The 15,913-nt window shown below is 38.8% G+C and overlaps 1 protein-coding gene and 1 long non-coding RNA gene across 2 annotated transcripts in view; one reads left to right on the top strand and one right to left on the bottom strand.

Annotated features, from left to right (window-relative positions):
• Nucleotides 1–15,913, bottom strand: part of LOC125385237 — a 50,962-nt gene that overhangs the window by 24,593 nt on the left and 10,456 nt on the right. The gene's annotated exons all lie outside the window — the stretch shown is intronic.
• The window catches only part of LOC100648555, a 28,396-nt gene that overhangs the window by 8,798 nt on the left and 3,685 nt on the right, over nucleotides 1–15,913 (top strand). Inside the window, exons 2-4 of the mRNA XM_003395902.4 lie at nucleotides 13,927–13,992; nucleotides 14,158–14,258; nucleotides 14,675–14,770. Coding sequence (XP_003395950.2) covers nucleotides 13,927–13,992; nucleotides 14,158–14,258; nucleotides 14,675–14,770 — 263 coding nt within the window. The remainder of the gene's footprint in view (nucleotides 1–13,926; nucleotides 13,993–14,157; nucleotides 14,259–14,674; nucleotides 14,771–15,913) is intronic.

Raw genomic sequence — 15,913 nt, 5'->3', positions numbered from 1 at the left:
AAAGAACGTTAACTCGGAAAATATCAACGCGCATACATTAAAACTAAATAACCATGAAACATACCGTAAGTACTCTGTATATCAAAGTCACGTAGTACCTTCCTTAACGCGCGGTAGTTATTGAATACGATCGTTTGCCAGGAAATGATCGGAGAGAATAAATAGCGGTGAGACGATAATACTCCTTTATCTACTGAATTTCGCCACTATTTTCACTCGTTTTACGGCGCCATACAGCGAAATAAATTCTACAAGCCGGCGATTCACGAGGTGATAGTATCGGATTGCGTTCGCTTCCTTTCCTCGGCTGTTTTTCATCCTTATGTTTCGATGTTTGCTAAACACAGCCGTATGGGATTTACAGCGCAATTGTATCCAGCTTGGTTCCAATGGGATTCTCGTCGCTCGAGACGGAAGCTTCGAATCGAGTGATCTCCCGATCGAGAATTTTAGCTGAAGACTTATCACATACAGTGTGTAGATTCTAGTTTCAACTTGTTCTTCGTACTCCTTGTTAACGTTAATTAAATAAATATTATAATAAAGCGCTTATACCAAGTTCAACTTAGCTTAGTTTGCAATTATTACAGGAGAAAGATAAAAATGAAATCGTTTGATTCACGAGTAAGCACGTGTCGGCTTACGTGCTCGCCACTACGCTTTAATAAACGCTACACACCCTTAAATTCTTCGAATCTTTTCGTACACTACTCTGCGCATGCATATCTTACGTAAAATTTTGCATATAAATTGCACGTTAGCTATAGTCAAATATGCAAAACCTTTAATTTAGAATAGCAAATTCGATAGAAAAGGAATTCGTGTCATACGTAGGAGATAAAACACTTGCACGTGGCCATACTTCGCACATAATTCATATTCAATTACCGCCCAGGTCTGGCTGATGTTGGTTCGCGAAAAAATACCAAGACGCGAACGTGCGCGAAAACCGTTCCCTCGAGTTTAAAAATGAAACGTCCCGGAGGTATTTTCTTTCTTACTTGACGGTTAGCGAGCCCAGCGAAATGTCAAATACCGCCGTCCTCCGCCGATTCAACTTCCAATCTCGAGGAAGTCGTCGAGCCGCGTGGCATTCTGCCCGAGAGCAACAACGTCTTCTTTTAGCACGGCCCATTTGAGAGGGAATTCAAATCAAGGTCAAAGTAAGCAGAGTACATTGTTCTTATTGATTCCGTGCTCCATATTTCATCGTATCGTATTTTGTCCCGATGGAGTGAAACTATCGTTATTCAGAACTTTACGGGTGAATGCGTTTTTTACGACGTCCACGTGACAGTAAGTGAAATATTGCGATAGTAATTGGAGCTTTCGAGTAGTAGACATTGCAATTAGTGCGTTAATTGATGTGTTAGAACGTCTTGGAACAACTTGTTGAAAATTGTTGAGCCATCAGACCATTAGAGTTGCAGAATGTAAGAACGTTGGAACGCCTATTCTTATTAGAATATTAGAGACTTGAAATATCGATGGATCGAGGTATTCGTAATGTTACAATGTCAGGATATTAAAATATTATCCTAATAGGATTTCGAGATATCAACATGCTGGAGGAACAAATTATCTGGATACTTTAGAGTAGGTATCAAGTACTATGCAAAGTAGTACACGTTCATTGAAATCTTGAGATATTTCTTAAGACAGCCTTTTGCGCGGAACAAAATACCCAATAAGGTATCAGGATTTAACGATGTTGTCTTTACATGTAACTTCATGTGTTCAAGAGATGTCAGAGATGTCCCTTGGCCTTTCTTCGAAAGAATTCGCAAATGATTCAGTCATTTCTCTTAATGGAACATCGCAAGACTCTTAAATGCCTTCAGGGAGGGTTTCATGTCGCGACTCGCCGCAAAACAAGTAGAAAGAAGGAACAACGAACGCGAAATGACATTCCACGGACGCAAATAGAGCACGTCTTTTACACGTACGTTCTGTCGGGACCTCCTTTTACTTTCTTTTCGTTTCTGTTAGCGCGTACTGTACAGAGATAAACATAACAGCGCCGGCCATTCAACCCGCACGACCTACGATGGGGTTCTGACCAGATTTTGATGTTACTCCGATTGTTTAACAATGGTTGAATCATTCAACTGACTCATATGGATAGTTCAATGCCATATAATATCGCGTGATTAAAATTTTATTTCAAGAAACTTCCCAATATCCTTTTCAAGCTTCACGTGCGCTAAAATGATTCTAAAACCTCAATATGAATGCCAGATATTCTAACTATGATTGAGATACACACGATTATACAAAAATATTGTAAATAAAAGTATTTATGGAAGAATCAAATCACGAAGTAACATATCGTTGTTATGCGAGTCAATAATATTATGAACAAATGTTTGCACAATCATTGAGATTACGATTCGACGTTTGAATACCTTCACAAGCTATAATGAGCTCGCGAGCCTTAAAATTGACACGATAAAATAGTAATCGGCGGTTGGAAGAGTCCGTAAAGGATACATTGCGTCGTGAACGGTGCACGTTCGCCGATCAAAGGGCAATCGCGAACGTACAATTTCGCGAGCGTGTTGGCATTTCGCATCGATTTCTTTGATGATCGTAAGATCTACCGGAGATCAACGACAGCTGGCACATAAGAGAGGATACGAGCAAGGTGCATGCTGTATTACGGTGCGAAATGCATTAGAGGAAAATGAAGAACAATCGACGTTCACGGAATGATGGACGCAAAATCGTCGGTATTTCCGCTTCAATTTTAGCACGTCGATTACTTCAATCTACAGAAACCACGACGAACAATCGTTCTACGCGAAAATCGAATATCTCGAAAGGAAATATCAGGACAAAATGTTTTTTTCAATTTACATGAATTTATCCTAATGACAAAAAATATTAACACATTTCGTTTTAATATTTTGCTGAGAAGAATAAAATACGGAAATGAAAGGAAATGAAATATTTTCATGTTTGTAAAGATCTCGCATGTGTTTGAACACAATTTTCAACTACTTCTAATAAGAATACTCGCCAAATAAGCATAAATAGATCTTGCAATATTATGCTAATACTTCTGGAAAGTTTTTACAATAATTACCCAGCGAGAGGTACAAACTTTTAACTCTAGAGAAATCATGTTGCTGCACGTAACAGGTATTACTCGCATAAATAGAGAATAAAGCGATAATTTAAAGATTGAATTAGTTCCTGATAAATACTTTCTTTTGAAATTGCCTAACTTATATCGTCTTAGCTATTCTATACGGATAGTGTTACGCAACGTAACGTTATTTCGAGGTATAAATAAATATTCTTAAAAGATATTACAAATTTTCAACTATGATTCAAAGCTGCAAATTCAGCAACTAAGACGTAACTTCGTAACCTCGCCAACTCGTAACTTCGTAACCTCGTAAATATCCATAGGATATTTGGCAAATATTTGAAGAAACCACCCTTAAGCTTGCACTGTGTGTTCGAAGCAGTTCCTGTACCGTACAAAGTGCATAACGATGTCCAAATAAAACCATAAATGTATATTTAATTCTGTCGCATTCTTTCCGTTATTTTCAATCGATTTGTACTGCGTATTCAACGAAGAAGATATAAAAGAATTATTATCGATACGCATAATTTCTCGTGTAAATTGTATGCAAAAATCTTCTTGGAAGATCAAACATCTTCTGCTCGATTACAACTAAAGCAAAATTGAAGAAAGAAATTCGAGGATTGCAACGAAATTAAACTAAAACATGGGTTGATTCGTTAAAGACAAAGCAATAGTTTATGGCAATATTCCAAATACTCCAATTTCCTTAAATTTTATAAAATCGTAGAATCTAACTGGAAGAGGTAGCGAGGAGAAATATATTAAACGAATCTTTCGAATTCTTTTTCATAGCCAGAATGTTGAAAAGAAAATCCGGTAATACAAATTGATTTAAGAAAATTATAGATGATGATTGCGTCAACGTAACGTTGGCCCTTAACGAGTTGGACCCTTATCCGATATAAGATATCGGCTCTAATTCAGTCTTTAAAAAACCCTAATCTCCTCTAATATACTCTTAGGCTTATACTCGGCCAAAAAGTCGAAAACTCATCAATAAGATATCATAGGGAAGGCAGTCCGTGTAAGGAGCCAAAGGATGCAGGTCCGATCGGGAAGAGTGATGGTCGGCGCTCCGCTTAAATCCATTAGCAGTGACTTTTTCCGCGCGTTGTTGTCCAGGGTGAAGAGGTCGCAGCCGCGGGCAGAAATTGTAGGTAGAGGAGGCGCGAGCAGCAGGTAGAGACGATCGTGTTCTTTGGCCCCTAGGGTGGTCGAACCGGATGGTTATATTCGACCGTAAATGGTGTTACGGATAAAAAAAGAAAGAAAAAAAGGAAGTGGCTTGGGCAGCTCGGTGGCGCGGCAAGAATTCGTGGCCCCGTAAGGTCGCCTCACCCGAGGATCTTCTTGAAAATTCCACGGGTCGGTTTATGGCCGGCATAAATGGACTTATCGTTGCCAAGTGTTCGAACGATGCGGTATCGATCGCACGGTACCGCGCTATTGCTCCGCGTTCCTGCGATTGCTTGAATAATTCATGGCGATTCCTTTTCTTTCCGTCTCGAATGGTTCGCGTTATTGCGGGCCCCCATTAAATGATAATTCCGCGGTGAGCCCGACGATTTGCGTCCGCCGTGTTCACGGAAATTGATAGCGCCGCGATCGCCTAACGGTGGCCTCTTATTTTACTTACACAGAAAGAATCGCAAATGATGGAAGAAAGATACATTTTACATCGCGCTACAGTTCCGTTCATCCGAACTACGAACTACTGTTGCGATGAAATTTTAATTAATTTAACTCTTGCAAAATGTAACAAATTGAAAGCAAGCGCTGTTAGAACGTGTCGTAACGCACGCTACTAACGAACGATAGAAACATTTACATTTCGTTTGATAACGGTTGAATAGTCATGAAAAATTGGCTGTCTTGTAAAAGTCGGAGAAAATATATCACGGAGTAAGGCTACTCGTATTCTACGTGTGTATGACGGTTTCAGCGATATATCATTGTGGTACGTCGAAAGCATAAGACGATAATTCACGACGTAAGAAAACGTTGCATCACTCGACGCGTGCGTACACCGGTTTCACCGGCGATTAGTTAAAAGCACGATGTATCCATTATGTAATCTGCCATAGACGAAAATGACTTGTTCAAAAAGTAGGTGTAAACTTTTGAAAAATATTTCTATAGATTATTCGCGTCTATCGAGCTTACATTTTCCATCGTTTTACATTTTACATTTTTACATTTTTCGTTTATTTAAATCTGGCATCAACCCTGAATCATTTTATGAATTTCCCTGAATCCGATTAAAAGAACAGATGTTAACACATCGAATATGGGGCATACTTTATTACGCTTTCGTAACTTCGTAACTATAAACTTCGGTATCATCTGTTATTTACAGCGCTTTCTTTTTTTCTCGACGAAATGTTCAATTATTCGCAATGAATTTCGCATCGTAATGTTTAGTTCTTTGATATTTCCGTTTAATAGCATCGTTGGCAAATTTTCAATTTACGTAATATCTCCATAGAATATTAACTGTTTGCGAATGCGATAAAATAACGAAAAATTCGAAATGAAAATAAAACTTGTAATTTCAACGCTTCGATTAAGAACATTCAGCACTGTGGTGTTGTACTAAGAAGTAAGATGCAAAATGATGGAGATGCATCGCGAAAAATGATGAGCGGTAGCGTGGCACTTATTGGCACCGCGTAGGCGCGTAATTACTTCTCCGGGAACCGGTAACTCGTCATCAAGTAATTTTGTAGTTTGGAAGCTCCGCAAATCCGTACCAGCAGCCTGCGGCTTCTTTTGTAACATTGCGTATTCCACGTCGAAAAATCAGTGGAATCGATCGCAAACAGCGACAGGCGACTATCCGATTAGAATAATTTTATATTACAAACTGGAATTTACGTTCGCTTTGCTAGAAATAAGCTAATCTCGATACGATCGAAGGTACTGCTAATTTATGTAAAGCATACACCTCGTCTGGAAAGCACAGAATACCATCGGATCTTGGATTTCGTGGGAAACTTAGCACATTGCAAACTCTACAATTTACACTCGATTAGGCGGCACACATAAATTTTGTATGTAAGAGGTATAGAACGTACCATGGGGCAAAATGGGAGGTCTGTTCTGTCGGTCTAGCGGTGCATCGCGAACTAGATGTCTTCGAGCTATCGATGATGTTTTAAGAATATTTCTCCGCTCTTTCCTATCTGAGGCAGATAGTTTAAGGAATGATGCGGGCGAAGTGAAATAAAACAAACATCTCTTGTTAACATTAACGAAAATCATACTTGCTGAAATAAACTCTCTTTTATATCTCCTTCTTTTAAATATTCTTAATTGTTTGATACAATTATTTACAGCTCTGTATTATAACCACAATTTTCTATTAATGCAATAAAATATTTGCAACGAAATTTCGCGATAAATTTTTCAATTTCACGAAATGTTTCTATAGATTAACCTACGAAGCATCATCGCGAGGAATAGGAAATATAATATAAATATAACATCGAAATGGAGAAACGTTTTATAAACAATTTCGAGAAAGTGGTTGCCGAAACAACGGCGAATGAATCAGGCAGGATTGTTTGAAAGAGATTCAAACAGCGACGTTTCACAAACTCCCGTTAACGTATACAACGGGAGTCAGCACGCCAGATTGTTTAGCCGTCGGTCGGAGGGCGAATGGCGAATGGAGATGGCGGAGAAAAAGGAAGCGGCTGGCAAAACTCCGTCGTTAACGAGCCGCACGCTCAATATCCTTATAACTTGCCTGCTCGATAAAAAGACTTCTCCTCTTTTCTTTCAGAGGCGTTCAAGAGAGACAGGGAAAAATATTCAACGAGAGGACACTGAACCCATTTGTCAGCCTCGAAAATAACTCCTTCGCTTTTATGATAAACCATCGTTATGCACCACGGCGGCGGGTATAGTTAACCGGGGAAAAAATATCGTCATGGCTGCAGCGGGAGTGCAGCCGAAGAGGATGAGAAGAGACTGTTAAGAATATTTCGGCCACATGTGCACGGCCGATGGAAATTATTTTCTGATGACGTTTGTCGACCGTGTTACTTTCTTATAGACATTTCAGATGCAAATAGGACCACGTTATTACAAATGTTTACATAGTTGTTGAAAACTAACATTTTAGCGACCAGTATATTTTACAAGAGATACGAAATAGTATATAGATGTTAGAATGTATTTACTGGCAAGCTACAATGGCAGACTATAAAATTGGTATTGAGATAATGGTGCAATAAACTGCTGGGGCGCTGGGTCGTTTAACCGTGGAACTAAATTTAAAGTCTGGAAGATCAATAACGCATTTGCAAGAAAGTTATTTTTCAAAGCAACTTTCCAGAAGACGAAAAATCAATGTTATTTGTAACTACTGATTGCGAATCATATCTGTGACATAGGTAACAACGTAAAAAAAAAATATAAAGCATATATAAATATAAAGCAATTATCATATTGCAATTGGATCGGATGCCAAACTTTCATAAATATTTATTTCACAATCAACGAGAATAAATAAGTAAAATCAATTAACGCTCTCATTATTCCCAACACCAAAGAAAAAGCTTTAATTTGCACACCGATTATCGCTTATCATTTAATTTCCACATTAATTTACACATTATTAAACTACTTGAGAAACAAGGATCAACAAGTTAGCAACACGAACAACGATTACGTAATAGAAATTTACCTGTTTATTCATAAAGCAAGCAATCAGAACTTAATTCAAGAAGCCGCGCGTAGATCCAACTATGTACGCGCGGACCGTTGCGTCTGAAACCGCAAATCGTCGGACGGCTAGTCGTAACATTACTCGTCGTTTGCCAAGCGAGCTCCTTCCAGCCGAGCACGTTTTCTCGTGGTATCCGTACGTTGCGATTCATTTCTCGCGCGATGTTAATTGACGCTGTGGAATTACATCGCATTTGCATGCCGGACACGTCGCGACGTCCGTTCCGCGTTGCTTTATTTTTCCGTTTTACGCGCGCGCCCCGCGTTTCACGCGTGTTCCGTCGCGAGGGAGATGGGATGACACGAACGTAACGGCCAGAATTATTGCATCGCGCACGATTAACCACCCAAGTATTAAGGCACGGCCTGGATTTCCGAGAAATCGACCGTTTGCGTGAAATAACTCGCCGATAAAATTGCATCGCCGCGCGACCCAGCGTTTTATAAATCAGCCGGATAAAGCGTTCGCTATTAAAGCAACATCGTCGGAACGTGTCGAGCTCGTTATTTATCTATCTAATCTGAATAGATTCGTGTACCGATAGTTTACAAATTTACTCGAATTAAAGGATAACTTTGATTAACGACCTTCTTTTTAATTCGCTTTGAGAACGATAATTCAGCAAGCCGAATCTTACATGCGGTAAATCAACTATCGCCGGCTTTATCCATTAAGCCGCGATAATAACAAATCTTTTAGTCTTATAGAGAGCTTTCAGGAACAGATTTCCTCGTGATTAATCGACTTCGTGTCGAGGGGATTAGGCAAAGTGAATGACGTTTTCAAGCGGCGACGAAAAATTAGGTGTCGCGATAATCGAGGTTGTATTTGATCAGTTATCGCGACTCAAAACGAGTAGCCAATGACCGGCCATGCTGTTTGGAAAACTTTCGAACCGGCGAATTGTGCTGGTCGAGCACGAGTGCCACTTCACTTCGTCCGGCTATTTCTTTGTTCTTCCATGCGAACGTCTCGAGGACGTCTCTCTTCGTGTTTTGTGTGCTTTGCAGCCAACTTCTGATTGCTCGTAAAATTGATCTCTTTCATTCCTTTTTACTATCAACTGCTTACTTTGATCAATTTAATTACCGATTCTTGTCTTATTACTATTTTATTTGGACACAGCTACTCGTCCAGGAATGTACACCTGGACAAATTATAAGGAATTTGTAAGACTACGAAAAAGAACAAAATTTCCTTGTATCTTACAGCATTATTTATCCTGAGAATTCCTTTAATCCTATAAAAAATCTTAAAATATTCTTTCTCTTTCAAATAAAGATTCGTCTCGCCTTTTAAATATTATAACGAGTACTTTGCTTCGAATATTTTTAACATGTTCGCGTACTGTTATACATACGATCGTTCTGTATATTTTTGTACATTTAAATTTTCTCTGGTTGCATGAACGTTCATAATCTACTGACAACTGATCGAAACTTTAAACAAACGAACGTTAGTCTGAGGCGCTATTGTCGAGAAAGTAGAAGAGGAATCGGTGGAGTAAAGTCCACGAGATCGTACAATAAAGAATCGATGTTTATCACTGGCGGCAACGTCGAAACGAGCGTGCAAAGCGTGTTGTCACGATCGGGACAACGCGCGACGACGGTTTACCGGCATGCGATGATAACGTACGGCTTCAACGTTGAAAATTCGCCCCGTGTATCTGTGATTATACGCGCTGTTCACGAGTATCATCAGGCGAAAGTAAAGCTGAATATTTATAGTTCAATTAAAGATCGATCGAGGATGCGAGATTAATCGATACTAGCTCGCTGAACGTATAGATTTTGCCGCGGATAGTGTACGCGATGTGTTATTCGCATTTTTCTTCCGATTCCGTAATATCGATGTATCAACCGGTTTGGTGATCTCGTCCGTTGTGCATCTCTAATGTAGCTACATGTATTTATGTTGTATCAGTGATACAATGTGTACGTGTTTGATAATTGCTGATTTTGCAATAAATACCTTGTAACTGTCATGTACGTTCTCCAATTGATTTTAGATTTTACCACTAAAAACATAATAGTCAGGTTCTCTTTACGGTACTAATGAGATTTCAAAAAGTTCTCTATAGTAAAAACTGTTCAGGATAAATGTTGTGATCGTGTTTGTCCACGTTAGAATCTCGATGCTCTTTTATCTGTAGATCTTGCGACATGTTAGTGACCCAGAGAAAGTTTGGTTTCGCGGAACGTCGTTCACCCATGGTCGTGAAAATATCGGTCGTGAGCAATAGATAGTCAACCGGACAAGGGTAATAACGAATGGCAACCATAACTCGGCGCTACGTTCGCCTGTGGCGCGGCTAGAAGTGGAAAACATGCGAGATCACCGTTAAGGTTTCGGAAGTATGTACTTCTAAGAGACTCGCGGACACGCGAGCCGTCGATGCGGTAATTCATTGAAAATTTATCACCTGAAAGAAGCTTGCGAGCGGTATCACGCGACGGCGCCTTCGCTAATCGACATTAATTTTATTACACGCGACTTCTTCGTACATTTCCTCATCTTTTTTCTCTCTTCCAAGCCGGTTCTCTTCGCTAACGGAGAAAGTTCCTAGAACGCATTAGAAGTCTTCGCTCTCGATGAACTTAAGGCCTGTACGATGAAAAGTGAAACGTTTTCTCGAGTTACGAGTACAATACTCCAACTTCGTACATTATGTATATACGTCGCACAGTTGTTATTGGTCCGTACCCTTCTATTTCATTCGAACTAATTCCTTTTTAAGAAGAATTTGACGACTCATTGTGAAATAGTAGTAGGAAACGGAAAATTTCATAATCTCTTAGGTAGGTATGTATTTCTCTTCGTTTTGAAGAAATCGTCAAAAAAATATCGTATAAAAAATAAGTAATATTTGAGAAGAAAATGGTGGTATTTCTTGAAATCAGTATTACATCAGAATGAGTTGTCGCTTTTATTACAGAGAATGTAATCCGTAAATCGTACAATTAGTTACGAGTACAAGCTAACTACAACACTTACACGCGTTATTTTCAAAAAGGGTTCGCGAATGTGCGTTTAACCTCTTCGTTTCTCTCGTTCAATGTCGTGGACCGAGCATGCTGGACGTTATCAGCGCGCAACGTTCAGTATGGCCACCAAAGCACCCGAACCAGTATTCCCACGCGAATGTCCTCCGAACCGTATCTGAACCTCCGTCGCAACGTGTTCCGAAGGATTTTTCTGCGAACGGAATATGCTCTGGGAACGATTTGATGTTAGCTCGTCGCGACAGCGAAGACATTTATTTTTCCGAATTACGATAATCCCACTGCCGTGAATAGATCACGATCATCGAACGTTATACGGAAACTTATCGTGTCGTCCAGAGTTAAACGGAGTAGTATTTACCCACGTAGGCGTTCGAAAGCATCCATAATTTATTAACCAGAATAATCTCGAATATCGACAACACCAGTGAGAATTCCAGAAGCCCAAATTAACCCACCATTTAAATTATGCCTGACTTTAGCGAAAGTTATTTGATTTTCTTCCCTTTGTTTATTTAACTATTTATTTTCATTTCAAACAAAAGTTTGTATTTCTTATACATTCGTGTCTCTATTACGTGAATTGACAACACGTTTATAGATCGATGTGGAATGTGTGACTTCTAGAAGGAGAGATTGATTTTGGTCGACGTGAAAACAATGTGCACCATCATCGTGAATATTATATCCAGCTCAAAGGAAATGAGCCAATGTCGGACACACTACCTGTCTGACAGAACCTACACGATCCGCTAACCTGGATCACCTACCGCGCTAATCCCTCTGATCCTTTCTGGCGCAGATAATCTGTAGGCAAATACGAGACTCGTCTTTAACAGACAGATTTTACGAGCATCCTTGACGTCGTTTAAAGACCTCATCTTGTTCTGTACACCTGCCGGATCTGGAGAACGTGGGAATTACGAAGGAAGGGAATAGTTTATTTCTTAATAAGTATAAAAATAACGTAGCGAGGAATTAATCGTTGCAATAAGAAAATAATTCGTAATTTCATGATTAAACGATAAACTATCTTTTGTAGCGCGTTTAATTCCCATCTTTCGATATAATTAATTAATACGTGATTTATTCAATTCGAGAGACATATATTAATGACAGCAACGACGATATCTACTTTCGTTTCTAAATTGAGAACAACTATTTGTCTCAGTCTGTGACACTTTTAATCGAGTAACCTTCTTATTTGAACGACTTCTTCGCGCCCTTGGTATGTCTTTGGGACAAAGAAAATGGCGCACAGAGCAAGAAAAGTAGACGTCTCGCGATGCGAAGCACGTGGTTGGTGTTGCGACAGTAAATGTCGTGTCGCGTTTCAACGAACATGACAGCGACACAGCAAAATGCAATTTTCTCGCGAGTCGACGATGACGAAGTGGTTCCGCTGTGCGGGATCGGATCTCGTCGCCCAATCATGCGCGATTCGCGCGCGTTCGCGCGCACTGAATCGTCTCGTCCTCTCGCATTCGTGTAATTTCTAGTCAACATATCGAACCGTACAGAACAAGCAACGAGATATCAGCGTTCGAAATTTTAACAGACCGATCTTCCACTTTTCATAGCGATTCAACGATGTAACGTTCAAGGATTACACAGAAAGAACGCGATGTCATATTTTCCACTTTTTTATAGCGATGCAGTTTGATTCGTTAACCGCGTGGTTTCTTAACCGGAAACTTGTACATGTAATTATAGAATAAAAAATGTTCTAAGAAAGATTAATTCCCCTGGAATATATTGGATATATCAAAGAACGAGAATAATATTTGCCTTTGGTTCAAAATGTAAATGTGACGGAGTGATTGATGACGGTGAAAATGAAAGTAATAGAGGCGAATGCTTGTTAACCGAGAACATCCTGTCAGCTAAGTAATTGTAGTTAAAACTGGTCGACGCTTTCGAGTGTAAAAGATACTCTGGGAAAGTCTCAATGTTCAATTACGGATGAAGCTCGCGCGTTTATGTAAACCGAAGCCGTCCTCTATCCTCTCTTTTATGTAAGTAAGTTCTACGCAAGATACTCAAGTACAAAGAGAAAGGAGCGTCTTCGATACTAAATATCATAGCTGTCATCGTATTATTTTTTGCATTTTAACAAGCAGACACTTAATATTCTCGAGCAAGACGATGTGGAATTTTTGTAATTTGCATTACAGGTACTTAAGCTTTTACTACAAATATACACTACGATTTTCGAATAGAAATCTTGTCCTCGTAGAAGAATCTTTCTGTCACCTTTGCGAATATAATATTCGCGATTACGTCGATGATCAAGTGTATACGATGTATTAGAAAAATCGATGCAAATGCAAAATCGTAACAAAGTGCACGCGATTTACATGAGAAGGCTTTAGACGTTTAAATGAAATCGCGAAAATCAGTGGCTATGGCACAGGATGAAAATAATTCGCTGCTGAGTTCATTCGAAATCATCTGAAACGAAATCATGGGTGTGTATCGATCGATCAGTTTAACCGATTCGAATATAATAAAATCGATTACGATGCAAGTAATAACAGCTGTCAAAGAAGATTAGCTACAACGAAAGCTATCGAATAATCCCTTAGGACGCGATAGCAATCATTCCACGTTCCTTTTACAATGTAGCCTCGCTTTCGAAGCCTGTTGCCCTCGCATTTATCCAGTCGAAGCTTAAACGTACTCGTCGAAATTATCTTCTCTGTATTTAACGATTTCCATTTCCATATCGACTCGACGAGATGCAAATGAAGGCGTGTACCGTGTCGTATCGGCTGCGATCGCTATCAAAACAATCAATTGATTAATTTAATTTCGTCTTGTCACCGCTTGACAATGTGTTTGTATAAATAGCATAAATCTCAATAACAAATATAAAGCCACGGGGATTTGCGTGCTCGAAATACATTAAGGGAGTGCTGGTCCTCGAATAATAAACGCTGTATGAAGTGTCACTTTCTTTTGTGCGTTCAATTCCTGCAGCTCTTCGTACTAATAATATTAATATGCATTCTTTATTTCCTTCTTGTATAAAGGTATTTTTCTTATACTTTAAGAATTTCTTCTTATATGGAGATATTTTCCTTATGTTTTAGGAGACGAGTTTGTACCAGATCAGTTCCCAACTCTGTCAATCATCATCATCGAAATGGACAAATTAGGTAAATTAACGTTTCTGTAAAACGAGATGTTTCTTTATAGATTCTCGTAAATGTGTATTTATTATTAAACATCGACATAAGCGATTAAAATATTTATATTTAAGATTATAGCTGTTACGAAGAAGATTAGTACTATTTCGCACGATCAAGTCCGATTATTTTTAGGTATATTAATGTTATTAATGTTAAGACCGATTCATCTTCCGTTTTCTTGTGCTGTCCTGGATGGACACAGGCGACTCGCTTGAGTTTTGGATGTAATAAACGTGAGTAAACGATCATAGGCATTCTAAACATCTCCATAAAATGTTAACTTTATACGGATATAAAAGAACTGTCAAGTTAATAAGTCGAAATTTCTATTCTTGTAATTGAAGTTTATTGCTACGAATATTAGTCGACCATTAATTTATGGTACGTTTAAAAAAGTCATTCAATTTTGATGAATTTTCAGTTGGTTTTTGTTGGATTATTTAAATTACTGGAAATGGTATCGTTTATTGTAACAACACATTCAATTGTTATTAAAAATGCGAAAAATAATGAGAAAAATTTGATGACTTGATTTGTCTAGATGTGAAATGTAGAACAAAAATCTTTTATGGACATGCAAGATATTTATTAGTCGATAACGAATAATTATGTATCAGGTTATCGGTACCTGAATTTAATTGCTTTTCAGCTACTTGCCCTTCCCCATGCTTAAACGGAGGTGTGTGTACCTCTCCTGGCAGGTGCACGTGTCCCAAAGGATTTACCGGCAACCAGTGCCAGACAGGTAATGTCTAACACGAATACAAATCGACTGTAAATTGTCATTCCGAATGCTAATCAACGTTACGTGTCTAACACCTTTCCTGCTTTACATTTTATTACCAACTTCGCTCTATTAAGTTTCTTACAGGCATGTCTTGTTACAATTTCGCGTAACGACGTCTAAATTAAAATATATAAATACCAACTATACTTTCATCGCAAAGATTAATATATTAAAAAGAACCACGAGAATATTAAAAAATAAGAATTTAAAAATTTCTTTTTCCGTAAAATTAATCTAAATTTAAATTTATTCTTTATTATTAACGTGAAGTCAAATATTCTGATTCGATTATCACTAGAACGAAGTATTTTCAAACGCCTCGATTCTCACGTTCAACTCTAAACTGCACAATTGCGAGCAACGTCCGTTGCTCCTTATTTAGGCGAGGCCCCGGGTGCAGTAGAAGTAAACGAACCTCCGTCAAGCTAACGATGCAAACAACGAGCGTCGTTAAATCGTAAAATATCCGTAATCGATATTCGCGGCTCGGAAACACGTCCTCGTAACCAGAATCGTTAGGCGTAATTAAATTGACGTAGGCCGATACGCAGGTCGATGGCATTGCACGAATACCATGCCGACCAAACGTATTGTAGTGCCCAGCAGCTAGGCTGCTTTCGATAGATTTACGAGCGATTTCATTAAGCTATGCGGTCATTCTAATTACTAGGGCGAAGTGAGTCGTGTCGACGTGCCGCTCTCAATTCGATAGAAAAATCCTTTACAAGGAGTTTCAACACTCTCTAAGGAAATATCCTTGAAGCTTTCATAATTTTACGGTAGAATGTGTTGTTCAGCCCTACCGTAGAGGAACAAAGAGAGGACAAATCTCAGGATCCAAACGTACCTTCGTTTCTTTAAAGTAGTTTTCTAGCTTCGAGAAATAATAATTGAAATAGGATATTATTCGCATCAACGATAATTTTCTTATACTTGCATTAAATTATATATTGGGTTGGCAATTAAGTGATTGCGGATTTTTTCATCGGGGGTAATGACAAAATCCGCAATCACTTAGTTGCCAACTACTTACTTTCTCTTCTATTGGGTTGGCAACTAAGTGATTACGGATTTTTGCATTGAGGGTAATAACAAAATCCG

Source organism: Bombus terrestris, chromosome 6 (assembly GCF_910591885.1).
Source record: "Bombus terrestris chromosome 6, iyBomTerr1.2, whole genome shotgun sequence".
NCBI lineage: Eukaryota > Metazoa > Arthropoda > Insecta > Hymenoptera > Apidae > Bombus > Bombus terrestris.
This window is presented reverse-complemented; position numbering and strand designations above follow the sequence as displayed.